This window comes from Accipiter gentilis, chromosome 33 (assembly GCF_929443795.1).
Source record: "Accipiter gentilis chromosome 33, bAccGen1.1, whole genome shotgun sequence".
Taxonomy (NCBI): Eukaryota; Metazoa; Chordata; class Aves; order Accipitriformes; family Accipitridae; genus Astur; species Astur gentilis.
In genome coordinates, this window is record NC_064912.1 from 16100418 (window position 1) to 16127230 (window position 26813).

Sequence of the window (26813 nt, forward strand, 5' to 3'; positions counted from 1 at the left end):
CCAGCGTAACTTTACCAGCATCATTCCCTTGTGCATCACTGGATTTTGTGCCACATGCCGCTCTGACCCATTGTGCTGTCTGGATATTGATCTTTAAGAAAATTCCTCCCTCAAAAATTAGAACCATGCAACTTCTGCGATTTATAAAAATCACAGTTCAGAGAGAAGCACACTTCAGGAGGTAACTAGGGCAGACTTCTATAGATGTCTTTCAACTATTGTTAGCACTTTTGCATGTGCTTGTGTGCCTGGTCTTGGCTCTTGCCCAAGTCTTGCACTATAATACAACCAATTATATTTACTGTTAGTTCTCAAAATGTGCCTGCTAAGCAATCTCTTGTTTTAAGTCCTTTCTACACCTTGCAGATCTTTTACTGCAAGAGTAAGAATTTCCTGTGCTATTTGCTCACGATGTCTTCCTTATTATTTCCCTATAACACTTCTTAGAAGAGAGGACATTGGCCTGATGTTCAACCACCAGCAGTGAGGGCCTGTGGGTTGCATTTCAGCTACTTCTGGCCCGTCTGGTTGGTGTTAAAATTCCCACTGGCATAGCTCTCCAGGTCATGTGCAGCCTTCCCGGTGCATAACAGTGCAGTTCTCGGAGAAAGAACCTCTAGAGCTGTAGTAGGAAACTTGAAGTGCCTCTACTAAAGATACTGTCCATCAAAGAGATTTATCAGCTCAAGGTTTCTTCCACCCCTGTCTGATTGCTGTCAAAGTGGAAGTTTAAAGTCCAACATGTGGAAGTTTCAAAAAAAAAAACCCACCATGGCCAATAAAGTGAATACTCAAAGCTCAGAGCCTCTCCTTTTCAAAAAAATGTGCTCACATTTCCCAGACAGTGCACAGGCTGTTGCTGGATACACAATAGCTCAAGGCAGAACTCCCAGCTCCGCTGCGGGAACAATGATCCCTCGGTGCTATCAATGCTGTAGGGTTATCTTGAATAGGCAAGTCATAGTATAAAATGAACCTTTTCTCTTTATAATGGATGGCTCTGCTGTGTCTCTATGCATGCTACGGAACCAAGTGCCAAGGCACTGAGATTTAGCTGAAGCGATCCCATATGTGAAGTGTAGAGGGAAAAATGTGTAATCTCCCATCACCAAGATTGATATGAGGAGATGATAAAGAAATTTATCCAGTGCAGCTATTCTGCTAACAAGTAAATAAACAAACCTGCAACTTGTATACATGACAATAAATATGGTAAAAAGATACTGAACTTCCGTTAATAAAAATGCATTAGATGTCCTTGATACTAATGTAGGCAGGCACAAAAATTCCCTTGAAAATTGACAAAATTGGTCACTCTTGTCCATTAAGTTCCTTGGATAATCCCAATATAAATCTTTACATTTTACAATGATACCTGTGATTTACAGAGCTCCACAGTGGTGTGATACCCTTCAGAATAGTCAACACCAGTGATCAGGGCAGAACCGAGTCGGAATATGTAAATGTAGCAAAAAATCAAAAGTAGTCCATTGAGCCATATGGCCTGGCCTTACATTCCTGCAGAAACAGCTCACTTCAGCATTTGCTTGTGGCTAAACTCCCATAAATAAACTCTTTATACTAATGTTTTTGTACAAACAGTCAGGAAGTATATATATCTTGCAATACAGGAGGTTTTAAGATCTCCCATTAGCAGCAGAAGGAAACCCAATCCTGGGAGACTGACTGCAAGATCTGACCTGCCCAAAACTGCAAGCTGGTTAAAGCTTATCAGCAGAGAGTATTAAATCCCTGCACGACACTCGCTGCCTCTGATAGAATAACCCTGAATACCTGTCTCAGCCTGTCAGTGTAAGGCGTTGACCTTTTGCATTCTACTCCGGCTTGCAGGCTGCTGGCACTGAGGGCTTCCTCCAGCTAATAGCTTACAAATCTTTGGGCACTGATGTCAGCACGAGCACGCTGCAGAGAAATGCCAAAACATATAGGAAATGGTTTTAGGGGATGGCGGGGAAATACGTGCTCGCCGTACGGAACTGTGAGGAATTGGGCAGGCGGAGGTGTGTTTATGGAAACAAGTGCTGATGAAGTTGAATTGAATTGCTTCTCAAAAGCAAGTCACTGTGGTGTCTCCAATCAATTTCTGCTTTATTACATGCCACACATTTTAATCAGAATCAATAATCTTCATGATAAACAATTAAACAATTATTCCTCACTCTATAGAGTTTCTCTATTGAAATCGATGGAGTGCGGAGACACAGTGACGGGAAAGGAGATCTATATTGAAACTGTTGGGGACTGGCATGCTTATGCCGGCATTACCATTCCCTGCCTCGTCTAAAAGGTGTACGGTTAATTACTCTGGAGAGATCTCCCTCAGCATTGGCACTGGCTGGTTTGACTTTGCAGGTTCAAGGTTAGTGGGTGCGAAGGGAAGAGTTGGGGAGGTCTGGAAGCGAACTGCAGCAGGTACGGAAGCCCCAGCTCTGCGCTGGCTCCAAGCTGGGGTTTGGAAGCAGCAGCAGGAGCTGCTGACGGCTCCCAGTTCCTTGCCAGAGGGGGCTGGTGCAGGAATTCGGTACTGGCTGTAAGTCACACGCTTGGACTCTGCTGCACAACAGCCTGTTCCAGCTCATCCCTTCCTCTTCGTCATCCCTCGGCTGGGGAGCAGCTGGTGGAAGAGGATAGCGCAGAGAGAACGGAGTCCCATGGTACCAGGTAGTAAGCACAGGTTAAAAAGCGAACGAGTTTTCAGGCAAATTCTGTCAAAAGAGCAACTGCAGCTAGAAGCATAGCTGGGTGTCAGTAAAGATTTCCTTGGTTTGCTTGGCTGCTGGTCCTAATGATTCTTCCTTAACCTGCCAGGCCTGGAACCCCCCAAGTTTGAGGTCTGTTGCTAGGAAGGTGTATATTCAGTGGTGACCTCTTATGCATGGAGGTAAGAATCAGTTTTACTGCTACTCTTTGCAGTAAAAGGTTCAGGAATGGGATGGCTTGTGTACTTCAGGGGCAAATCCAAAAGTTCAATCTCCTGTGGCATTACCGCTATGAAAATCTGGTCAGGCTTTCACATTTTATGTTAGCTTGAATTTCCTCTCAAAGCAGTACCAAATTATGGTTTAATTGCAGAACGACCAGCGCCTCCCAGGCAGGTGATGACCCCCCAGAGCGATGTGTCGTCACGGAGTCTGCTGTTGAAGTGGGTCCCTGGAAGCGATGGATCTTCACCGATACGATACTTTACAGTACAAGTGCGAGAACTGCCAAACGGAGACTGGCAAACCTACTCCTCTTCCATCAGCCACGAGGCAACATCCTGCATTATTGAAAGGTACCGTATGATCCCAGGCTAGCATAGGAATTCCCACACTTTCCAATTCCAACAGTTAGGAAACCAAAGCAAGCCTCGCTCAGCTTCACAATCTTTTGGGGAGAGAGAGGTTAAGTGAGGTCACTGCTCCCATTTTAGAGGTGGTGTTATGAACAGCAGTTGAGACATTTGCTGAAGGTCATGCAATAAATCTAATTAAAGTTGGATTGCAATGCATCTTTCTGAAGCCCTTCCTGAAAGCTCAGCACCGTAGATAACGCTACTCAGGCTAAACCATTTGTAGATACACAATGCTGTGTAAAATACAACTAGTGAAAAATCCTTTCAGTAGTGACTGATGTTAAAATGTACTCTCGATGCTGCATTGCAATTATCTCTATATAAGCTTTTCCAGATGAAATGAGAACCGTTTTTATCTGTTTTTTCCATACCAAAGTTTATAGATAGCATCAGAATGTTTAAACTTTGTTATTCAGGCTTCATTATATCCTCAGTGATGCTGTTGTAATTAAAGTCCTTGTAACATCTGCGAAAGCAATTGAATGTCTGTGAGAAGGCACTTGTTTTGCTGTCCATTTCCTCTGTTGACGAGCTAGTACAAATCAGATTATTTCTAAAAGGCCATGAGCTTTTGGAGAATCAAGTATTCAAAGCATTCAGATACAGATTTTTCAGGTCTGTTATAAAAGCATCAGTGGCTATGGTGTATGGCAGCTCACTGATCATGTGCCAGAAGATAGAGATACATTGCTATGCTTTCGTCTAACTGTGGAGAAAAGGAAAACTTGACAATTATAGGTACAAATACAGACCTGATTCATTGATCTTGGAGGTGTTACACCCACCTTGAATTACACCCGGTATCTTTCTAGTCAAAACCTGTAAAATCAGGAAAGCCAACCCATGTAATTTAGACTTGACATTGGCATTACTGAAAACAAAAGATCAAGAAAGATTATTCAAATTATTCAAGTTGCTGTAGGTAAGTTGCTGTAAGTAACAGTGTCCTAATAGGGTGGCACTACTGAAAAAGATTTCTTCTCGCCCTTGCTAAAAGCATTTTCCTGTGAAAGTCCAGAAGAGTAGTACATGTATGATGTGAGAGTGCTGCCCATCAGAATGCATTATCCCTTGATGTTTAATCATTCCTTACAAGTAACTTGGGTTTGTAGTCAGTGTTACATCTGCCAGCTGATGGCTAGACACTACCAATTAATTAGCGAAATCCCCTGTAACTTAGAGCTCTGCCTTTCTAGCCTTTGCATGTGACTCAAAAGCAGCCTCCCCCACACCTCCCCCTGCCAAGCCAAGACAGAAGAATATCTACGAAGGTTGTGTCAGCTGGAAATCACTCTTTGCATATCTTAAAGAACTGCATAGATAAAAGAGCTGCGGGGAACCTGTTGTTACTGTCTTTATTAAATAATCCAGGTAATAGCATTAATTTGAAATTCAGTAGGAAAAAAACACACTGATCTGATCAAATGGTATGGTCTAGAGAATTAGTCAGATGGCTGGCGCTCTGAATTCCAGCGCCTGCTGCGCGCTGGCCGTCCCTGGGCAGATAAGCTGCCTGCTCTCTACCTGTCAGCTCCATCCGTGCACTGAGGATGAGCTGACCCACAGAGCTGGTTTGAGGCTATCTCAGGCAAAGCACCTTGAAAGCCAGGTTTCGCACAGCCATGCAAAACTCAAATAACAGCACATCTCGTCCTTTCCAACAAGCCCCGGTCGTAGGCTGCTCCGTGAACTGGAACTTCACGGCTGTTTTCCGGAGCCCAGTTCAGCTATGAATCCCTGCGTGTTTTTAGGAACTCAGGCCGATGGAGATCTGAGAGGATGCTGATGGTAGCAAAGGTGCGAACACCCCGGTGTTGTGAGGAAGCTGGGGGGAGGCTGCAAAGGAAAGGCGATGTGGAGAAGAGACAAAACTGCTCAATGACTTTAGTCGCCAGCGGGCAGGCTCTCTGCAGAGGCTTGTTCTGAGGCAAGTTGCGACGGTGCGGGGAGATTTCATCCCTCGGCCTTATCTTTTACGTTCCGCAGCTTGAACCCGTTCACCTCTTACAAACTGCGAGTGAGAGCAACCAACGACATTGGAGACAGCGACTTCAGCGCGGAGACTGAGGCGGTCACGACCCTGCAGGATGGTAAGCGAGGAGGAGCAGGGCGCTGGGGGCATCGCCGTGGGATGGGCGCTTCCCAGTGCTCCCCAGTTCGCTGGACCCACCGCGATGTGTTCTCCACTGGGACTGTGGAGTGAAAATTCGACATCCACTGCGCTTTTGTTCATAGGAGATTGATACAGGTAGTAATGAGATGTGGCTGAATTAGTAACAGCAGCCTTAAGTGTCCTGCTGTGCCCTCTGATAATGAATCATACTTTCAGGAGTCTCAAAATGGAATTAAACTCCGTTTGATTGGCTTCCAAACCCTGCACTAACCATTATCTTTGCAGAAATTGAATAATTTACAAGAGATCATTAAAAATAAATGTAGAACCATGCATACATTTGAAGAACTTTCTTCAATTGTTTTCACTCACCATCCACATCAGTCTGCACTATGGCAAAATTGCTGAGGTATAAGTAAGAAAGAGTATGAACCTCCTGGAAACATGAGCATTTAATCCTGCAGATCAGGGCTAGTAAACTGTGAATGACATTGACAAGGCTTTTATTTTTAGCCTTAGAGATCAGCTTCTAATTCCTTGATTGTATAAAGTCAGTGCCTGAATGCAGAAGTAGCTCTGATGTCTTGAATGGAGAAAGGAACTCTGCAAATTGTGAAAAAGCATCAGTATTTACTGTTAGCCTGGGAAATGGGATAATACTGGGATACATACATATATATATATATATATACGTGGTGCTAGGAATTAGCCATTATTTCATACAGCTCAAGGAATGACTAGTTAAATGCGACATTGAGGTATGAAAATAGGAAACAATTTTGCAAAAGAATGTTTAAAGAATGTGATCTTGAAATCAGAAAAACAGAAGGCAGAGTTCAGGAGTATCCTAAGTTGAACAAGAACCCATGTAATACTTGAATAATGTGCTTAGCAGCCTTTTAAAGCCATCCTGACTCTCCACCTTCCTGAACAACGGCTGCTGTATCAGTGCAGGCTATAACTGGTACTAATGAGGCAGCACTGGTTCACTGTTTTGGAATTTAAAATTTTATTTTCAATCCTCTTTGAATTTGGCTACAGTGAATCCGGAGTTGTGCTTGGCCTCCTCACAATACAACGGGGAAACACTGTGAAAGCCTCTCACCTCCTTAACAAACGGAACATTTATTCTGCTGAGCAAACCTGGTGCTGCCACTAGAGCATTGCACTGTGGAGGGCTGTCAGCTCCTGATAAGCCTTCCATTCTTCGTATTTGAGCTGGGAGCTGCTATAGTGTGTGCGTATGTGCTATAGGCCGTGGGCACAGGAATGGGTTAACCCGCGGTAAGTCAAGCTGTCCTGACTAAAATAATCTGTGACTATGCGACACAACCTCCTAAAAACAAGGTGGGCTTGCCTCAGCTGTGGCAAAAATATCATGGAAAATTGGGGAGCGGTTTGCTCACGCTTTCAAGCACGCACGCAGCTGGTTTAAGTTCTTTTCGAATGTGTATCCAGTTGTTTGTGAGCAGCTGGCACGCTGCAGCTTCCTCCAGATTTATGCCCTCAGCTGTCCTCTTATTCCTGCTCAAGTTGCCAAGGCCACAGGTAGAGCAAGGGATGTACGAGAAGTGGCTGGCTTCTGCCTGGATTGCAATATTCATATCCACCACATTGCTTTTGAGACCCACCGCGTAGTAGCTGGGATAGAAGATTTTCTTCAGCGGTGAAGGAGAACCTGATGAATAAAAGCTGCTCGTTTTCCACCCTGTTGCTATAACTGCTTTGGTTACCTTTTTTCTTGTTTAGTTCCAGGTGAACCACCCAGTTCTGTGTTAGTAACTCCCCACACGACTTCATCTGTCCTTGTGCAGTGGCAGGTAGGTAAAATGAAAAATTTTGATGTTTCTGGAACAATTTTTTGGTTGCTTTGACTTGTTGACCTTAATGCTACATTGCAAGGGACGTTTTTCCTGAGCTTGGAAGTACTGAAGTAGAGTTGAAGGACTGCAGCTCCTTTCTTGTTTTCCTGATCTAGGCATATATTTTAGTGATGGATGGAAATTTCTGACAGTTGCTTTTACTTTGTGCCCCATGAGGGAAAGCTTGGGAGGTAAAGGAGTTTGTAGCGATGCCCAGGATCATTACTTGTACAGATTTTCCTGTCCTTTCATTGATATCAATAGATGTGCATCTTTACGTTGAAAACATTCAATAGAGTGCGGCATCGGCAAAGATCAGGTAATCAAAAGCTCACTTTCATTCGCATCGGATACCGCCTCCTTCAGCTGCCGAAATAATCAGAAGCACATGCTGTGCCTGAGATCTTGTTCATACCTTTGAGGAACTCCACATGCCCTTTTGGCTTTTTGAGGGCTAAAAATCGAGATTTTTTTTCAGAGGAGAGAAAGGAAGTTTGAGGTCTCCATAATATCTCTTGAGTTGGATGTGAAAGTATTCGTGCCAAGTCTGCGTTTTATATAGGCATTTCCTCTGCCTTCCTTTATCTTTCACTACTGGCCTCCTGGGAGATGCTGGAACATTTTGTGACCCAGTGCCTGAGGCTTCTTTTTGCAGAGTGAGCATTAATAGAGGGAACCCAGTGGGGTACTGCGCGTTATCCATAACCTATCCTGGAAAGCCTCTGCCCACCCTGCTCCTGGGACAGCGTCCCACGAACATAATAAGGATAGCTTTGGACAGATTGCATTAGAGTGAAAAATGTACATACGTGTTTACAGTACAGATGGGGCTCCTTGCGTTTTTTGGAAAAAAAAAAAATATATGTATGAGGGTCTGTTTATTGCTATGCAGCAGCACTTTAAAAATATGCCTGGCTGTACTGCTGGGTTGCTGGCCCAAGTTCACACAGCATAATACTAAGCAACAACATTGCTTACAGCATGTTGAACAAATAGAAGACATGTTGAACTGTTTTGCCAAAGGAATTACAGAGAGATGTAAATCTACCACCCCACCTACAACTAAAGTCCACAGTAAAGAAAAAAGGTATACAAGGAGAGGAAAAAGAGGATGTGAGGCATGATGTACTGCAGAAATAAACATTCCCCCAATTGACTGATTATTGGTGTGTAGTTAATGTGAAATAGGTAGTTGTTTAGGTAATTGGATGCTTTTTATTTCATGAAAATGAAATGGGGTTGTTGTGCCAGAGCCATCTCAAGGGAGTTGTGGGCGATTATATGTCATTACTACATGTATATTAATAGGTCCTGGTAATTCAGCCGTACTATATTTTTCAAATAAACAAAAATCTTCAACTCCTACAATAGCCTCCAATTAAGAGGAAGTTTCACAGCAGTGTCTAAGAAATAATGTAAACTGAAAACAGCAGTCAAGCTAAATGGGAGAGTAGATTTCCAAGCAAAGCTAAATTTTTAACTTTGAGCCGTGTTAATAATTCACAAAACAAACTCTAGATGCACTATCTGTGCTTTCAACTGCTTGGTCCAATCAGTCCGTTATTTTTAAATTTAAAGTAGGAAGAAAATAAGTAATTTCCATTGAGGTCTCTTGTATCAATAATGCAAGGTTATTTCAAATGTTCTGGAGGATGTTACGGTTAACATCAGGATCGTGTACTGTTCTGCTTCTACCTTAGAGATAACAATTATTCAAACTTGCAATTTAGTCGTTTTTTAAATTATTTTTAAACAGCACAAAAATGTTTCTTACTTCTGCACAACATTACAGACTGCCACTCATAATCATTTTACCTATTTCAGCAGATCCCTGAGGCCTTCCTACAAAATCCTAAATAATCCATTACATCAAAAGCAGAGTTTTGTCCATGAAAGACAGATAGGAAGGGGAAGACCTGACCTTTTAGCAGAGTACCCTTTTCAGGAAAGAATCATCATTTCCATGGCAAGGGGAAAGACAGTTTTCAAGCCATTTATTTTCTGAGCTTTCCTGTCCTAAATTTAAAGGAAGGAAAAAATGGAGAATCACATGAAAGCATAAGAAAACAATGCTTGCTATTAACACATCAGTCTTGTACCACAATAAAGAATGAAGCTTTATCTGTTAGGCAGTTATATGGCAGAGCAGGGAATAACAGTCCCTTTCTCAGCTTCAGCAGTGCTTTCCTTTTAAGAATCTGTAGGAATTCCACCTCAACTTCTTTTTTTAAATTGAAAAAAACCATATCTTAATAGGTAAAACAGGAAAAGACATAGAATCTTTCCAAGAGCACCTTCCCTCTAGGTATTAATTAACAAATACAAATCCATGCAATGTTCACAGGATTTTTTTCGTTGTGTGAAGTTTATTTCCATGCTGGTTAGGCTTTGTTTTCTTGCAGCCTCTCTCCTCCTTTGTGGTGATGCACTCAAGATGTGTCCTGGTGGGACAGTGTCCCCCCTTTACCCTGTCTCTGGAGAAGGTTGTCCTCGTGTTTTGCATTGCGAGTCCCCCCTGCCAGGACAGAAGGAGACAAGGACACTGCCACGCTGCGGAGCCCTTCTCTGCTAGCGAACCATCAGGGCTAAAGCAACTTCAGTGTAATATAGAAAACAAAAGAGGAAAGTCAGAAGATTGGAAAAGGAAAAAAAAAAAAAAATCGGGGCAGATATACTAGTAATTGCCGGTAAACCATATTTCATCTTCTCCACCTCGCGGAGGAGAACGTTTCAGCTGGTCCGTGAGCGGTCACATCATCAGGCAGCCCTGGAGAAGGCTGTCGCTTTGTTCAGTCTATTTGCTCGGTCCCTTGGACAAAGGGCTCAATCTGAGACCAGGAAAGGCTGTTGTACAAGAGGTTGATTTATTTGCCTTGTAAAATGGAGTCTGAGAGGGAATATGATTGCCCTTTTTAAAATACACCATGGGAGTAAACACCCCATAGGGAGAAGAACTATTTAACCCCAAAAAGCAACGTTAGCACAGGAACAAATGGTTATAAACCTGCTATGAATTATTTAGATTAGAAACTAAATGAAGGTTTCTCACTGCCCAAGTAGTGAGGCTTGGACCGGCTTTCCAACAGGAATACCGGAAAGCAGAAAAATCAGCTTGTTTTCTGGCGGAGCTTGCTCTGTTTGTGAAAAGGACTCGAAGCAGCTGACTTTCTGCAGTCTGGAGGGCCTCATCCTGGTGCTTCTTGAGGTCCCTCACAATCCTGTATTCCTAGACCATTCTGGAATGCAGATGCTAAATAATAGTGAAAGCTGGTCAGAGCTTCTCCAAAGGATGGAGCACAGTAATGACCGTGACACAATGATGAATGAGGTTCTCCAGCCATGCAGAGTAAGTACAGCAAGATCTTGGGACTATTTGGATTGCTTTCGGCAGGCTCTGGGCAGGACCGCTGCAAAAGAAGGCGGCTTCGTGCAGGAGCAGTTTCTGCTCCTGGCAGCTGTGTAGCTTTCTTACACTCTGGTTCACGTAATTTTCTTCTTTGGTTTCCATAAACTGCAATCTTTCTACTTAATTCCTTCAGCCCTCACCCAAGGCGAAGTCCTTTGCACTGAGACAGGACAGCCCTCTCTCTCCTCCTGCCATCTTAATGAAGTAATGGAAAATTCTTGTCATTTCTGGAGGCAGAATGCTCGGTTATTACCAAATATCTTCCTCCTTTCCTGTAAAAATATTCTTACTTTCTTCATTAAAATTACATGTGGTATTACCTTCTATTGTGACAGCGTTTCACACCAGCACTTAATTTTTCCACAATGGACAGAAGGTTTTTCTTAGTAAAGTTCTCAAGACTGCTAGGGATCTTTTTGGATTAAAGGTGAGATCATCATTAAAATCCTTTTCATTTGTACTTTCAGCCCCTTAAATTTCAGTACAAGAATCTTTAGAAGACAAATGGCTCAGGGCATCTTTTCTTCTCTGTAGTTCTTAGCCTGTATTAGACTCATGAAAGTAATTTTTTCCTGAACATGAAGAATCCCTTTGCTTGTCTCTGTTTAAACAAGCCGTTCAGACAAAATTCTCCTTTTCAGCGTACTGGCTGTATATCTGTATCTGAAGGAAGATGTGAGGGGCTGCTGAAGAATCCTTGCTGAGGCGCTATGTCTTTGAGTATCTTCCAAGATGTTGCAGAAGAAAAAAAAAAAAAAGCGTATCTGGGCCAGCCCAATGGCCATACGTACTGTACTGCTCTAAGCTGTTACGGAGACCTGGGTTTGCTTGTGGGACTGGACTTAAGCAACACACCAGAGTCCACCATACCGTGACTCCTCTCTAAATGCCTCTCTGAGGCTATTGGACCTATTTTCATCTTCCTAATTAAAGCCAGAATACACCAATTCTTTGTTATTTTCTCATCAGTCTTTCAGTAAAATAATGCCAAACGAAGAATGTTCTATGAACAGTCCCCAAGGAAAATAGCCGCTAAAGAAATTCTGTCTTTGACAAAATAATTTCTTTCTTTTCATCTCAGAAGACATGAAATACTGTTCTGCTGTTCCACTGTTGGTGGCCAGGAACAAGCATTTTCAGGGACATGCTTATTTATATTCTTTATCACACACGAGTTTCCGTGGACCAAGAAGGAAGGGAGCTTAGCTCTTGGTGTAGTACATCAGGTGTCAATTTTTACATAAGGAACCTTTTGTAATCACCACAGCTGAGTGAAATCATCAAAGTTGCCTTTAACTTGTGTTTCTCAAATTACACAACCTTTGACCCCGTATATTATTAATGGCTATTTTCACCAGAGCGCACTGTGTCCCTTCGCACAGGACCGGTGTCAGCTACTGCCCGTTGCGAGGGACGGTTGTTGCAATGCACGTCTTAACAAGCCCTTTCTTAATGTGAATGTTTTTCAGCCACCCAAAGTCGAGAGTCTAAACGGTTTGCTGTTGGGATACCGGATCTACTATCGGGAGCTGGATTACGACACTGGAGCTGGAACAGAATCCAAAACCATCCAGAACCCTTCAGCTTTAAGAGCAGAGCTCACACGTAAGCCTGTGTTTTGGACCCTATAATATCCCAGAATGGTAATCCGTCGTTACACCAGACGCTATATGACCTCTTGCCCCGTGGAAATAACACACAGTTGTGTTTAAGAGTGCTGGGGATAATTTAGCTTTTACACAATCAGGGTGAAGTTGCTGGAAAATGCTAATAGCTTCTGTCTGGTCAGCATCGCTTGTAATGGTACATGTTAATCTATGCCAGCATGCTTGAATTGATGTTCTGTCCCCCATGTATCCTCTGATTTCCTGCTTTCTGCTACCTCCATTTCATTATTACCCTGGTATACTTTGTTCTGCCATCAGACAAAGAAGAGAGAGACTTCATTTTCCTCAGCTGGGAACCTTTTTCTTTCTTTCTATTTTTTAATAGTTTTTATAATTGACATTTTGTTTTTCTTTTTGCAGTATAAGAAAACAGCCGAGGAGACATTTTAAATAGAATCTTTACAATTTCAAAGTGATTGTCCCTATTTTGGAAGAAAAGTGCAAAAATGAGCAAGAATTTTAAGGTGCATCATGCTTGCCATGTTAGTCACTGGGGTTTTTGGCTCACATGGAAAGAAGGTGGAAAGGGAGAGGAATAATAGAAAAATGAAAAGGATTTTTAGACAAAGGCTAGAAAGGAAATCAGAGGGAAGAATAAGCAGAATAAGATAATGGGAGGCAAAGATGTAAGCACTCGGTAGCCTGACCAATATGGTGCAGCAATGAGACGTCCTCATGGAGGGACCAGCTTTTGTCCTGTTTGATGTCAGCGGAATAGTCAGAATAACATAATACTCACTCTAAGAGCAGCAGAATAGGGTTGAGTGAGACTATTTTAGTATCTTACATCATCTTCCATGTTTTCCGGAACCCATAAAAGTGGTTTCTACAAAAGCAAGAGTGATCTTTGCGGGGGTGTGGAAAAAGTGGATGCTTTAAATATAATGTAAAGACCTAACTTTGACCTCACTTACATGGTCAGCGCAGAATGAGACTTCTCAGACTCTATAGAGTTTTAGCCAGGATGGGGTAGAGATGTAAAGCTCCTGTAGGTGTAGGTTTGCATAAAGGTTGTTTCCAGACAAAAGCTGAATGACTGACTGTGTATATTATCATGAAATAATGACTTTGGATGTTCTCTCGTCTCACCCGTTTCTTCTTTTCCCTCTTCTTGTCTGGCCCTGCAGCTACGTTCCTGATAGCTGTAGAGTAGGAAAAAAATGTGCTGTACCTCTCCAGGGAGTCAAGAGAGAGAGGGAAAGGGGTGGAGACAAGTTTATTTTAAGAAAAATTTCCCTCTTTCTCCTCATAATATGACAATTCTCGCCTTAGAACACCTCTATTCCTCACTGACCTGCGGTTTTGCACAGCTTAGCATATTATTAGAATTTGCTCACAGCAGGAATATTGAATTCTATAAGTGAAACTGTGGGAAATCTAACACACATTTAAAGAAACGGGTCCTGTCCTATTGTAAGTGTTCGCTCTTTGTGGCCCGTGTTCCAGGTCTTTATCCTGCAGCTCTTCAGGTTTTGAATTTTGCACGTTGAGAAATAAGAATGTAATACAGCGTTGAGAGTTTCCCCCCTAGAAATTGTTTCATTTTTACTCATTTGTTCTATTTAATCTAGAAGTCAGAACATTTCTGTGTTGTATATTTGTGAGACTCTCTGTTTGAGGAGGAAATGAAACAGCCCTGTGTGAGCGAGATGCTTTTGATGTGTTACGAGAGTGTGATGTGATTTTATTGCCCTTCAAGGTATAGTCCTAAAGCTCAAACTGTGTATGTGTGTGCTGCATCATTTGCCTCTGTCTCTGCTGTACATCATTTGCAATAACTATTTCCTTGCACTGTAACAAGCTTTCTGCTTTGCTTACCCTGAATAGCCCAAAGCAGCTTCAAGACAGTGAACAGCAGCTCTGCATTAACGACGTATGAATTAACACGTAAGTCCACATTGCCTTTAGATGAGACTCTTTGTAATGGTTCAAAATACACTATAGGCAAACCTCTATGGTTCTCCTCAGCAGATCTAGCAGAAATCAACACAGATTAATGATTCTGCTTTCTTGAGCTTCTTTTTCTTTAAGTCTCTGCTTTCCCTACATCAAGAGACATTGATGATGCAAGTAGGTAGCTGTTGTAAAAATGTGGCTGCTGGGAAGGTAAAACATTATTGACTGTAACAACCCAGTATTGCTGATGCTAAATGAATTTTCATTCGCTTGCTACATATTTTGCAGTCCATCTGAGTTTAGCTGTATCACATCATTAGTCCTATGATTCAAGCATTGCGATGCTCAGGCAGTCCATGGAGTAGGAGGCCAGTTTAGAGAGGGCCCAATGAATTTATGTGCATCTCCAGAGGTGTTTTCAATTGGAAATGAATAAAATAGCATTCGACAGAGTTAAAAGGCAAGTTGCTTTGTGGTGGTGATGGTTCACTAGATAGGTTTTGCCCAAGGCTTTTGAGTCACAGATTGTGATGGGCTAAAAAAAAAAAATGAAGCCCTATCCCCACTGAAACTTGCATGCATGAACTCTCATGTGTTCCATTTTCTTCCACATCCAGTTAACACTAAAATCTCCCTTGTGGCTTTTCATGGCAGCAGTTAAACTTTCCCTGTACAAGCTGCCCAGTACTATATCCTATATATCTTACCATTTGTTTGTTTGTTTGTTTACTAACTTAGCATCATTATTGCCAATTTGCTTGCTACGTGTTTTGCAGCCCTTCTGAGTTTAGTGGTATCACATCGAAAAATTAGTGATGTATAGGATATCATTTACAGTATGCCTGAGACTTGGGAATCATGCTGGACTCTTGAGTCAGATATAGGAGCACAACACTTGTAAATGCTTCTGTGAAGCTGAAATTAGACGCATCGGTATGATTAGGCTTACTTAACCTTACCAAACCGATGGCATACTGTCAGCCACAGAGTTAAGGGTACTATGCGATTCATAGACAGCAGAGAAAATTATCGGCAAAGGAAGAAGTTTGGACACCTGGCCATGCGTGTCTTAATTCAATGCTCATTTCAATAGGGCATTTATGTTATTGATTGCTCTCTTACTGTAATTTCACTGCTAAATATTGTAGATGATAAATATTTCTGTTAGGATTGATTCTTTCATCCTAAAAATGCAAAATCTGAAAACTGCTCAGGCATTGCCTCCCCTAATGACGTTGACACGATTCTCCTCCACCCTCGTTTGCATCTGCTAATTACCTTCATACAGTTGGGTTTTTCTAGATTTTTTTCACACTGTTTTCTTTCGCTCTCCTACCTCATCTGTCAGAGTAGTTTCTATATGTGAGCAAAGGAATTTGTTGCCTGGTGGCCAAATGGAGTCCAGACTTCTCCTTTCTCTTTGTGATTGATGTTCAGGCTGTGGTCCCTTTGAAGGAAAAGATACCCGTGCAGTACTTCGAATGGGACACCAGATTCCCCGCTGCAAATCTTCTTCGGCACCCTCCTTCAGCAGTGACGTTCTTGAGCAGAGCAATTGCTAAATGACTCCCCGGATGAAAGTCCCTAGGATTAGGCAAAGGCTTGAAACCATGTTCCTTCCTACCAGTAGAGAGCAAAAGGAGCCCATATGTTGAACATTCAGAGCAAAGTCCTGCCTTGTTCTGTCACTAAGAACGACCTAGAGATGTTCCTCTAGCTAGTTACCCATCAGGAATGATTCCTCTTACTGGAACAACACTGTGAGGGAACACTAGAAAATCTTGCCATTTCATTGCAAAGATCCTTCATAATTATGCAAATCCTGCTGTGATGTGTGAATTAAGGGAAGATGGCAGTAGAGATTGCACTAATTGTACTGCTTAATGCTGTATTTCACAAGAGAGAAGTCTGGTGATAAAGAGGTGAGGGAGTCTAAAAAGTACCTGTAATACAGTATAAATAATTACGTATAATATAATATTTTACCTTTTCAGAGTTGAAGAAATACAAGAGATATGAAGTACTAATGACAGCTTATAATGTAATTGGTGAGAGCCCTACCAGCACACCAGTGGAAGTGTTCGTGGGCGAAGCAGGTAGGTAAAAGGAAAATGAGTTGTGGGTTTTGTGGGTTTTTTTTAAAGTACTGACATGTTTTAATATTCTCCAGATAATATTTAATATTTGTCCAGGAAAGGGATGATTTGAAAAATTCCCTGGTCATGATCGCTAACAGTTTTTTGTAGCGTCCTCTTCTGGAATAGGTTGGCAGTGACGATTTCTTGCCATTTGAAAGCCAGTTGGTCTGCATGAACGAGGGGAGAAGGGCATTTGAAAGAAAGAAGAGAAAATATTTTTGGAGTTGCAGGAGGATGACTGTTCATACCAAATTAGCTTGAGGGAAAAATTGACTCAAGTTAAAGAAGTGAAAAGTGGAGCACAGGAAAGCCACAAGGGAAAAGAAACAAAACTACAAAACAAGGGAGACTTGGAAAGCTGGTTCTTTTATTTTATGTCTCTGTGTAGAGACATTGCCTGTGCACCACACCTTGCTGTATTTTTACGCTCTTGGAAGTAAAGAAGACACTGTGTCTGGTTTAATGCTACCTTTGAAGGCACAGATGATGATTACTCTCAGGAACATACAGACTCTATAGCTGCATCCAGCCTCTACAGCAGCTGAGGGTCAGTGGCATTATTCGTGCCCTTACTTATTATGGATCTAGTGCACGAATCCAAGCTGTATTTATGAAATGTAACTTGCTGATCATTTTAAAATCCCTCCATTGGAAGGCCAGAGGCAGAAATCAGGACAAGACAGTTAACTAGACACTTCTTTGAAGGCTTTGCGAAACAGGTGATTTTGCAGAGCCCAGATAACCAGCAGCTGAGTCTGTTCTTCTCAGTAACTCTAGCTGAGAAGTGCAGGACTGGAATAGCTGATGTCTTCCTCACAGCCACGGCGGCGGTGCCGTATTTATGGTGACCCCAGCTGGAGAGAGGCTGGCGCCGAAATAGTTGTTAGTTATGGTATCAATTTCTGCAGCAGCGTCTTTTGAAGCTTAGAACAAGAATAGGCGACACGCACCCTCCTGTTGTTCAGTCTGCCGCCGTGAACGAATCTGATTACGCTTTTGTTCTTCTGTCTCAAGGCTAGGATGTAGAAGCTATCAAACCCAGCACTAATTCATTTTATTAATATTCATTAACTATTCTATTGCTCAAAACTAAGCAAAGCACATTTTTTTAAACTCTACTTAACCTTTTCATTTCAAATGTGGTGTAACATTCACTATCTTTCTCTGAAAACATCATAAATTAATCAGAGCAGCATGGTTCTGGAGAGACAGCTGGCAATATTTACATTTTTTTCTAGTTTGCTGCTGCTCCAACTTACTTCTGCAACTGCAGCAAAGAAAGCCCCAAGTGGAACGAACTGTATCTGGCTTCAAAATACATTTTTGTTTCAGAGCTAAATATCTCACTGCTGCAAATGGAGCCAGCACATGCATTTATACACATGTACACGGCACAGAAAATCACCTGGGGAAAACAAGGAAATGCTGTTATATCGTGTCTTTTAATCCCATGGTCCAGGTCTTCCTTATCATAACTCAGTCGGGGAACAGGGCAGTGGAAGGAGCTGAACTTGGGAGGAAACTGAGATATCCAGGAGACCTCCTTTCACAGGCAGGGCTGGCATATCTGAAGTCATAGCGCGACTCAGATGGTTTTTTAGAAATACTGGATTTACCTCTGGTTAGGGACAATCCAGGTTCATGCGGTAGAAATGATGAATGTAGGATCTTCCTGCCGATTTTCACTCTCGTTGCGTGAAGTTATTATGCTTTGTTATATAACTGCCTCTTCCACCTCCAGAACTGGCTGTGATTTATCCTGTGAGTAAAGTGATTGGAGCTGGTATTGCAATTTAAGTTTTAAATTGATTTGTGACACCTTTGAGTTAGTGTGCTGTGGAAATACAAGTTTTTGTTGTTATTGTTTGCTTGATGTTCTTACCCATGGTAAAGGCAGTTAAGCAGCAAGCTGGAAAAAATGGGTCTGCTTAGCTTCAGCAATGGAGCATCCATGTTAAAAATAGAGAAAACCTTCCCAATAAACAACAAGTGCTGACAACACAGGCATAGCGCTGAACACAAAATGAATGAAGGGGACCAGTCCCCGGTCTGAAAGCCTCAGATAACTTACGTCTCGGTACTGTTAAACGGTGCTTCATTCTGCCGTAAGGGTTGCAGTAATTCTGGTAGGTGCGAGAATGTTCCTCTCTTGGTTGTAAAAAGGAATATACTGCATGTGCCTCTGGGGAAATGTGCTAGAATTAGGCCACCTCAGTCAAAATATCCAATTCTGTGCACTTCTGCTGGGTGTTTCGTACAGCGTGGGGCACCTGGAAATAATAGTGACAGTTGATGGGCTGTTCGGCTTCTGTGTCTGGTGCAGCCAGACGAGCAATGCAGAAGGAGGAGTGTCTGTAATTCCTTCCTTCCCTCTTGCGCTCTCCTCTTTTTAGATTTGAAGAGTTTCCTATCATCGTATCTGGATTTTTACAATAAAAGCTCCAGTAGGCAATGGAGCCCCCTGACAATCTTGGGGGAAAAAAGCCATTTAAACCAACCTTCTGGCAGTTTTGCCAATCAAATGAGTAAAAAGCATCTGAATGGGGAGTCTCTCTCGAACCCTTGAGTGCCGTTGAGCTGTACCTCAGCCAACAGCTTCCTTGGGCAGCCCGAGCGCTCAGGTGTCACTTACCTCTGACTGACGGGCAGGAGGACATTTTGGGAGAGAACAACCCGCTGGTAGGCAACAGACCTCTGTATCCTGGCTTGCCTGGTGAATAAAAGGAGCTGGATGCAAGTGTTTTTGGGTTTTTGTTCTTTGTTTGTTTGGGGTTGGGTTTTTTTTTTGCTACGGGCGGAGCAAAACCTTTTTGTTGTTACAGTAGCCCATAAGATCAAAGCCCCGGCAAAGGCTCCATTGTGAGTTCTGCCTGGACATTCCCAAAACTCGCTGGTGTGGAGAGCAATTCTTCCCCGTGCCAGGAGAGCGGGCTGGGAGTCCTCGCGCTCAGCGAGGAAGGATGCGCTGCCTGCTCAGCCTGAACAGAGCTGGTGTCCTTCCCCCACCTGCCTCAAGCATCTGGATCCTTCTCATCCGTGGACCAGAAGATCCTCGTAACGTTGCCTTTTTAGAGCTGGCTGCAGCTCTGCCCTGCTCGTTAGAGAACCATGCGCATCTCCCGACAAATGACAGAAAAATTGAAAGCCATCACTTGCAGAAATTAGGAAGGGAGTCACAGCCCCGTCGGCAAGCCCCCTTCTCGCCTTGTTAATTCATTTAACAGTTCAGCTGTCAGGGATGCCGGCTTTGATTGGGAAGGCAGTGAGTGTTCAGCGAGAGGCTGGGTACTGATATTCATCCCAGCCCTAAATGCAGCTGCTACCAGAGGTGCTGTTCTGCTCGACTGAAATTAAGACTCTGTTAGAGCAGCCACTATATCAAGAGCATTATTCTACCAGGTCGCTGTCACTATCTGATTGTGTGGTGGGCTCTGGAGTTCAGGAGACTCCACTACCTGCATTTTAATTAAACAGAAATCACAGGTTTGGGGCAGGTGTGCTTCACCTAATTTGGGAAGGTGAATAAAATGGAAGGCAGCAATACAAATCCTGTGCTAATGAGCCTGCAGCCTCCAGTGCTTCTCCCGTATACTGCAAAGCTGTTCTGGGTGAAAAATAATGGAATACATAATTTCTTCCAGCAGCTGCTGCTGGAGGAGAGCACATGTGTGCAGAGAGGAGGTAGCAGAAGGGGTGAAGTGCACCGAGAGACACTAGCCTTTAAAGAGGTTGTAAATCCATTTGTGTGAAGAAGGGAGTGATGTGTGTCATTATAACTGATGGTGACATTGGTGACCTTCAGAATTCACAAGAACTGATGAGGCTGGTTTGTTGTTGTTCTTTTTAATAATGGTCTCCGAGAGGTGGTTCTGCAATGGGAAAGGCAAGGAGTAAAAAGAGCTGGGAGACAGATCTCTTTCTTAGAAGTCCTTCGTTGAAATGCCGCCTTGATTGTGCCATCGTCTTTCAGAAGAGGTTTCCTGGCTGTCTCACTTTCTTCCAATTGAAACTGTAGCTTGGAAAGGAACAGGAGTGAAACAGAGGAACAACTGCTTCTTAGCTCTCTTTTCTTACCGTCTTCAAAAACCTGCATCTGTCTCCTGGTGCAAAGCTAGCAGGCACCAAAATAAATTTCCCACTGTTACCTGCAATTATTTTCATCTGCCCTCCTGCTGGCAGCTCCACAGGTGTTCCTGGAGTTCACAAACTTTATTTTGTCCACCCTTATCTGGCACACGCAGGGAAGCTCTGCTCTGCCAGTAATGTCAGGGGAAGCACTCAGAGCTGCCTGGCCATCTCCAGCATTTTATAGGCAAGAATTAGAAACCATCTGGAAAGCTCCAAGACCAGAAATAGTCATTTGGGTTTGGGAAAGAGAAGACAAAATAGAAGAAGCCATGCTAAGGCGAAAGAAGCCTCGTAAGGAAGCGAAGACTTGACTCCAGGCACCTGGCTCCCCTTTAGAAGCTGTTTCTAGCAAAGAGCTCTTGTCCCTTCTTACCTGGTTGTCCCTTCTTACCTGGTTGTCCCTTCTTACCTGGTTACCTGTGCTTGGGCAATGTCCCGTTGTCATTCGTGCTGATGCCAGAGGTTGTCAGAACAAGGCTGCCTTTCCCCTGAGTGTTTTAATTTCTTTCTGCAGGCCTCGCTCTTTCCGTGTGTTCATACAAAATAGACTACGTGGTGTCACCTCCCCATCGCAGGGCGATTTTTGGGGAAGGGAATCCCTCAGCGCTACCTTGGGCCCCCCTTTCTCTTATAGCCCAGAAGCTTTATCTCCTTCCCTGCCCCGAATGTAGCTGAGAAGATGCTACGCGGAGAAAGTCCCCCGTGCCTCCTTGTTAACAGCCTACAAGAGGAATGACAACGTTTCAACGCATTAGAGCTGGCAGCTTCAATCAGTCTGCTGTGGCCCCCTTGGCTGTTTTCTCCTATCTGTTGGGGACACGTGGGCCGTGTCTCTTGGTGGGTGACTGGGGGTATGCAGATTGGGAGCACGTCGCTACTGGCACGGCTAGAACAGGGTGGGCATCTCCATCCCCGACACCACTGGAGGAGAGAAGGATTATCGTGGCCATTTCACATTGCAGTAGTCTAAAACCTGTCAGCCTAGGGGTGATATCTTCCCGTGATAAACAAAATGGGATGGAGGGAAGCTATTGGAAAATAGTATAATAAAGAAATTAGTGGTTTCACTTGCTCAGGCTTTAAACAAAGGGATTGACATTCCTTGGCACTTTAAAAGCACTAAGCCTTTGAAATGTTAAGGTATTCGCCTTTTAATCGTTGACACTTCCAAACATAAGCAAAAGACTACTTTTGGGGGGTGGCAGGGTGTTTGAAACATTGATTTTCCTTTTCCCCTCCCCTTTAAATTTGAAGAATCTGCAGAGCTGTTCCAACATCATGCTCAATTGTGAATGAGCCTTACAGCCGTTCTGGGAATGCCCTGCTCCAGGAGTGGCACTGGGTTTTCATCCTGTCCCCAGTGTCTTTCTCTCTAAGGAAGGAGAAGTTCTCTGAGCTTGGAGTTAAAGATCCAAGCCATGTTCTCCAACAGTGCACTAAAAGAGAATAAAGTCAGAGCAGGTCAAGAAAGGGAAACTATAGGAAGATGGAGAGGGAAAAAAAGTGGTGAGACATTTCTTGTTTGGACTGGGAAATAAACCTCTTTGCAGTTTCTCTTGCATTGCTGGAAACCGTTACGCCTGTATCCCAACAGCATTCCATTTCTGAGAGCAGGATCAGCCACTGGGTACATCCCATCAGTATTTCTCGGTGGATTTTAAACTCCTCCAGACTCACTCTATGCATGGCTTCCACTTTGGGCTTGTCTGCAGCAAGTCCAATTTGGATTTGTTGTTCCCATCAATGCAGCTCCACTGGTGGTAATAGCAGTATAGATAGCACTCGGCTGCATTATCTAATCCTGCAGGGCTGTGACAGGGTAGTAAAAAATAACAAACTAAAGTGTGCCTACATTAGAGCATTAGTCATTCCTTGTGTGTTTCTGGTATTGCTGCAATGCTGGGGAATTATGGATATGAATTTTTCTATATAAACCTTGGCTGTCTTTCCTATTCAAACCAGCTACTTTTTTTTAAGGGTTGTTTTACGTTCTTAAACTATTTACAGATGAGCACAAAGATTTTGTAATTAAACTTCCAAATTTGGTAGCTTAGCTCAGTAGCTGCTCTTATAATGGTAAGACAGAAAGTAACTGTGCCAGTGTGAGTCTGTGGAAGAAGTGTCCTTAATGTCAACATGTCAAAAAGACATCCCTGCAGCTCTCTGGAGACTGAAATCTAATGTCAAGGCAGAAGGAAGCAAAGTCTAAGTGAGAGTCGTACTGCTGTCAAAGCAAGTTATTCTACCATACAGGAAAAGGAATTTTAAGAGAATGCACTGGAAAGCAGTGTCCAGATTGAGACATAGATTTGATGGGCTTATTTGACATCTTTAATTCTCCATTGGCAATCCAGAAGCTCCCTAAAATGATTTGCAATGTTTTCATGCTGCAAGTAAAAGCTAAATGCGCGCCTCATTAACAGCTCATTAAGTTGTTAATATTGGTCATAAGCAGCCTTTGGTACAGCACAATGCTTTATACAATGCGGCAGCTCCTGCTTAGCTCTAGTGTAATTGCCTCTTTTTATCACGTCTCAATGTAGGAAAGATGGTTTTGTCCAAGCAAAAATATCATCAGGTTTTGATCAACTGCGCTTGTTTATCTCTGCCTCGGGTGTGGGTGGCGTTGGGCTGCCATTGCCATGCGACGTTTTGCTCAGATGATGAACTTCCATCTCAAAACCCCAACAATTTGATGTCGATTTTCAGCACTGACTGTAGCCCGAGACCGACAGACTCTCCGTACTCAAATTCATCATCAGGACTCCTGTCTTTGTTCTGTAGTTGGTGCAAGCAGCAGTGGGAGTGGTAGGACAAATTAGCTGTTCTGCTGCAGTGTTATATGTCCTGTGAAGAACCAAGTGCAGGGACATCCCTGCACAGTACACAGAGGGCAGAGGGATGAGAAGCCTGATCGTGTATGCAAAGCCTTACAGAACTAACAGCAGAGCTACTCCATTAAAAGCAAAGGAATTAACCTTCCTTTCAAAAACATGAGCCATCAGTAGTAAAGTAAAACGGACCATAAATTGCACTGCTAAAGAAGCGGGGTAGCCCTGGCTGATAACTCGTATTCAAGCAGACACGGGCTGGAGTTTGAGTATTTTTGACTAAAGGATTATATTTGCAGCCAAATTTCTATTTCCTCTAATTGTGCAGTCCTGCTCCGCTTGTTTTCAGTCATCCTGGGATATGCGAGCAAAATGTTGTAAGTATTTTCATATGGGTCTCAACTCCTGTGGCTTTGCCTCCTCTGTACGGCTTTGCTGTGAAGCCAGCTGTAGAGAAACACAGTTGGTTTTCTTTTCTGACATCTGTTTGCTGTATCCTTCGTCAATCATGGAACTGGAGGCATTTCAGGTTGCCTGTTGTAGACTGAAAACAAAAAAGTTGCCATTTTTTCCTATGAAATATGAATTAGCAATATTCTAAACTATTTTGGCCACAGCGGTCCGGACACTGAGGTGACGTGGGGGTATAGGACCACAGTGACGAATTCAGGGATGCTAGGACTGCAAAACGAACACCGAAAGAGAAAACTCTCACTCAGAGTGGAGAAAATGTAAATTTAATCTCTCTCTCTCCCCAGGAGCACAAGATCACAGTCCTCCATGGGCTTCCTGGGGTTCCCTGACCATTGCAATCTGTAAATCCTAAATTAATCCCTCATGGGGGTCAGCTACCCAGACTTGCATTAAAGCCACAGCGAAAGGTTATCGCAGTGGCAGATCTCACCGGCTCGGTTTGACTTTTTTTCTGATACGGCTTTTAACATTTGGTATATGGCAAACCCAATGGAGATTCACCCTAATTATTTGATACGCTCTCTTGACTTTAGTGGAGCATAAGGAGTTGTCGGTGCTTATTAGGCTTTAGTAGGTGCTGCCGTTACTGTTAGTGAACATTAAGTGGATGCTTTTGTCAGCTGCCATGAACTTGTGGTATTATGACATTAGAGTGTGGGATTAACAAATTATAGTGGGTGGAACATGACTATAAATGGAGGAGGAGGAGTCTTGGGAACCAGAGAACATGGGGAAATAGTCTGAAGTAGGTAATTTTGCCTCTGTCTAACGGGTAGACTTTTTCAAGAGACTTGAGAGCACTACTTTCCCACCCGGTGCTGCTCCCGCTCCTCCCGGTGCACGTGAGGGAGCATCAGGCCAAAGCACCAAACACTCAGCAGTTCTTCCCCATCCCTTGCACCCTTGAACACCCTTCAGTACCTCCTGGGGGGTGAATCCTGCACTCATCAGAGCTGACGCTGCTCTCAATTGCACAACTTTCACACTGGGTTAGCTCTACTAGCTTTAGCAGAGCTAACCCTAATTTGCATTGATGTAAGCGAGAGGGGATTTTAGCTCGTAGGTTAACGCCTGTATGTTTGTTTGCGCATACCTAATGCTTGTCAGGCTCTTGCTGTTCCTGCTCGTGGGTCCGTCTCTGCTGAGTGATGGGCTGCCTGCCTGCGTCTGATCCTATCCTTGTTGACACAAAAGAAATAGAGGAAAAAGCTCATTTTAGTATTTTCCCCCTTCCTGTTTTAACCACCTATATGCCCTTTCCAGAGGCAGTCTGACAGTTCTGTAAGGGCTTTTTACTTTTGGGCCAGGCACTCTCAGTCCATTGATGGATAATCTCCGTATGCAATGTGATAGCCTGTTTTAGGTTTGTATTAGCTAAGTAGAACTGTGGGCTTCAGCAAAAGAAAAACATGTAGTCTTTGTTTGCAGGTTCTAAGTATTTCGCAGCACCGCTCTGTGAGATTCGCCTCGGTTGTAGGCATTGTAATGAGATCACGGTAACCTTTTCTGCATCACTTGGATCGAGTCGGCCCCATGAAAATCCTGGATTGCACAAGGCTCACTGGAAAATCTGAACCCCGTATTAAAAGATTAGCAATCACAGCAACAGTGTTTTCGCCACCACTGGAAGAGATGGTGAGGGACAGGATGAGAATTACTTCTGCTCGAGTCACTTGCCAGTTTATGAAGGTTCTTCATGAATAAGTCATATCCATGGAGGTTTTCTCAGAACATGATTGCCTCCTCAGTTCAAAAAAATGGCATTGGCAGATAACCTCCTAGAGTCTGGGTCCATGGAAAGGATACTCCATTTCTAGTCCTTGGTTCATATCAATGTTTTTCCAATATGCGCAGTGAATGTCACCTCTCCCTCTTTCCTCCCTCCCCCCCTGCCTCCCCCCATATCTCTGCAGATGCTGAAGACATGCCTAGCCAACGTTGGGAACCTTCCCAGCGCTAAGCGGGGATGTCACATTTGGGTCTCATTTGCAGCTGCTTTTATTTATGCTTTTTCATGACTTTAATATCCTTAAAAATTTGATGTGGCAATACACAGCTACTGTACGAAGTGTAGTATATATGGAGGAGACAAAGTGTTTGCCGTCCCAGATAACATGGCACAGAGTGAAGCAATTGTGAGTGTGCTAGATTCCCAAAGTCCCCGTCCTGACAGCTATTCTCTTTCTCCTCTCCACCCCTTCTTCTCCACCAAGGTAGGTTTGTCTGTTTATCTTTCTATTTTTGCATCAATTAGATTGTGCTCCCTCTTTTTCAGTGTTCATGAGGGTAAGAGAGATGTTGTTCAAGTTCTTCTTGTATTGACTTCCATGGGTCTCTTGTACAGTAGGAAATATTTCAGTTTCTCTTACACTGGTCTATACAACCATGTAAATCAACACATATATCAACATCCCAGAAAAAGGGTTATTTCCTACTAAAACCTGGCTTTTCCAGCTGCTTTAACCTCCTCCCCCACCCAGTAGGAGGTTGGGCTTCTCAAAGATGGGAGAGACCAGATAGCTCCTTTCCTGAGACTCGTTTCAAGTCGCGGGGTGACAAAAGCCCGACGAAGTTAGGAACTGGCAGAGCACTAGGTTTTGGTGCCAGATTGTCACGTCTGAATAAGAGGGTAGGAGCACTCAGGTCCAATGTTAGGAAACGGAGTTGCGTTGGAGGGAATAAGACCCACGGACAAAGGATGTGGATGCCAGTCTTATTGCATCTGAACTACATCTTGAGTAACCGCAGAAAGTGCAGTCCTTGGAAAAAGCGCATACTTCCATCACAAAGCATAGCCTAGCTTAAAACAGCCAGAAATTGGTGGGAAACATCTTTTACGTTCTAAATATAGCTTGTGCTGCTTTGTCACAGCGGAAAGCAGCTTCGCAGTAGCTGGTTTTGAAGCACAATTAACTAATTGTTATTGAACTAATCAGCATCGCT

General features: G+C 43.3%; 1 protein-coding gene across 3 annotated transcripts in view; it reads left to right on the forward strand.

The window, feature by feature from the left end:
- The window catches only part of SDK1 (sidekick cell adhesion molecule 1), a 416540-nt gene that overhangs the window by 353895 nt on the left and 35832 nt on the right, over positions 1 to 26813 (forward strand). For 2 of the 3 annotated variants that reach the window (XR_007504567.1, XM_049791764.1), the window contains exons 31-36: positions 3094 to 3295; positions 5342 to 5445; positions 7218 to 7288; positions 12206 to 12341; positions 14231 to 14290; positions 16294 to 16395. Coding sequence is in view for 2 of the 3 variants with exons in the window: in XM_049791764.1 (XP_049647721.1) it covers positions 3094 to 3295; positions 5342 to 5445; positions 7218 to 7288; positions 12206 to 12341; positions 14231 to 14290; positions 16294 to 16395 (675 nt within the window). In the remaining variant the exon portion in view is untranslated. The remainder of the gene's footprint in view (positions 1 to 3093; positions 3296 to 5341; positions 5446 to 7217; positions 7289 to 12205; positions 12342 to 14230; positions 14291 to 16293; positions 16396 to 26813) is intronic. The other variant, XM_049791765.1, reaches the window with a different exon arrangement.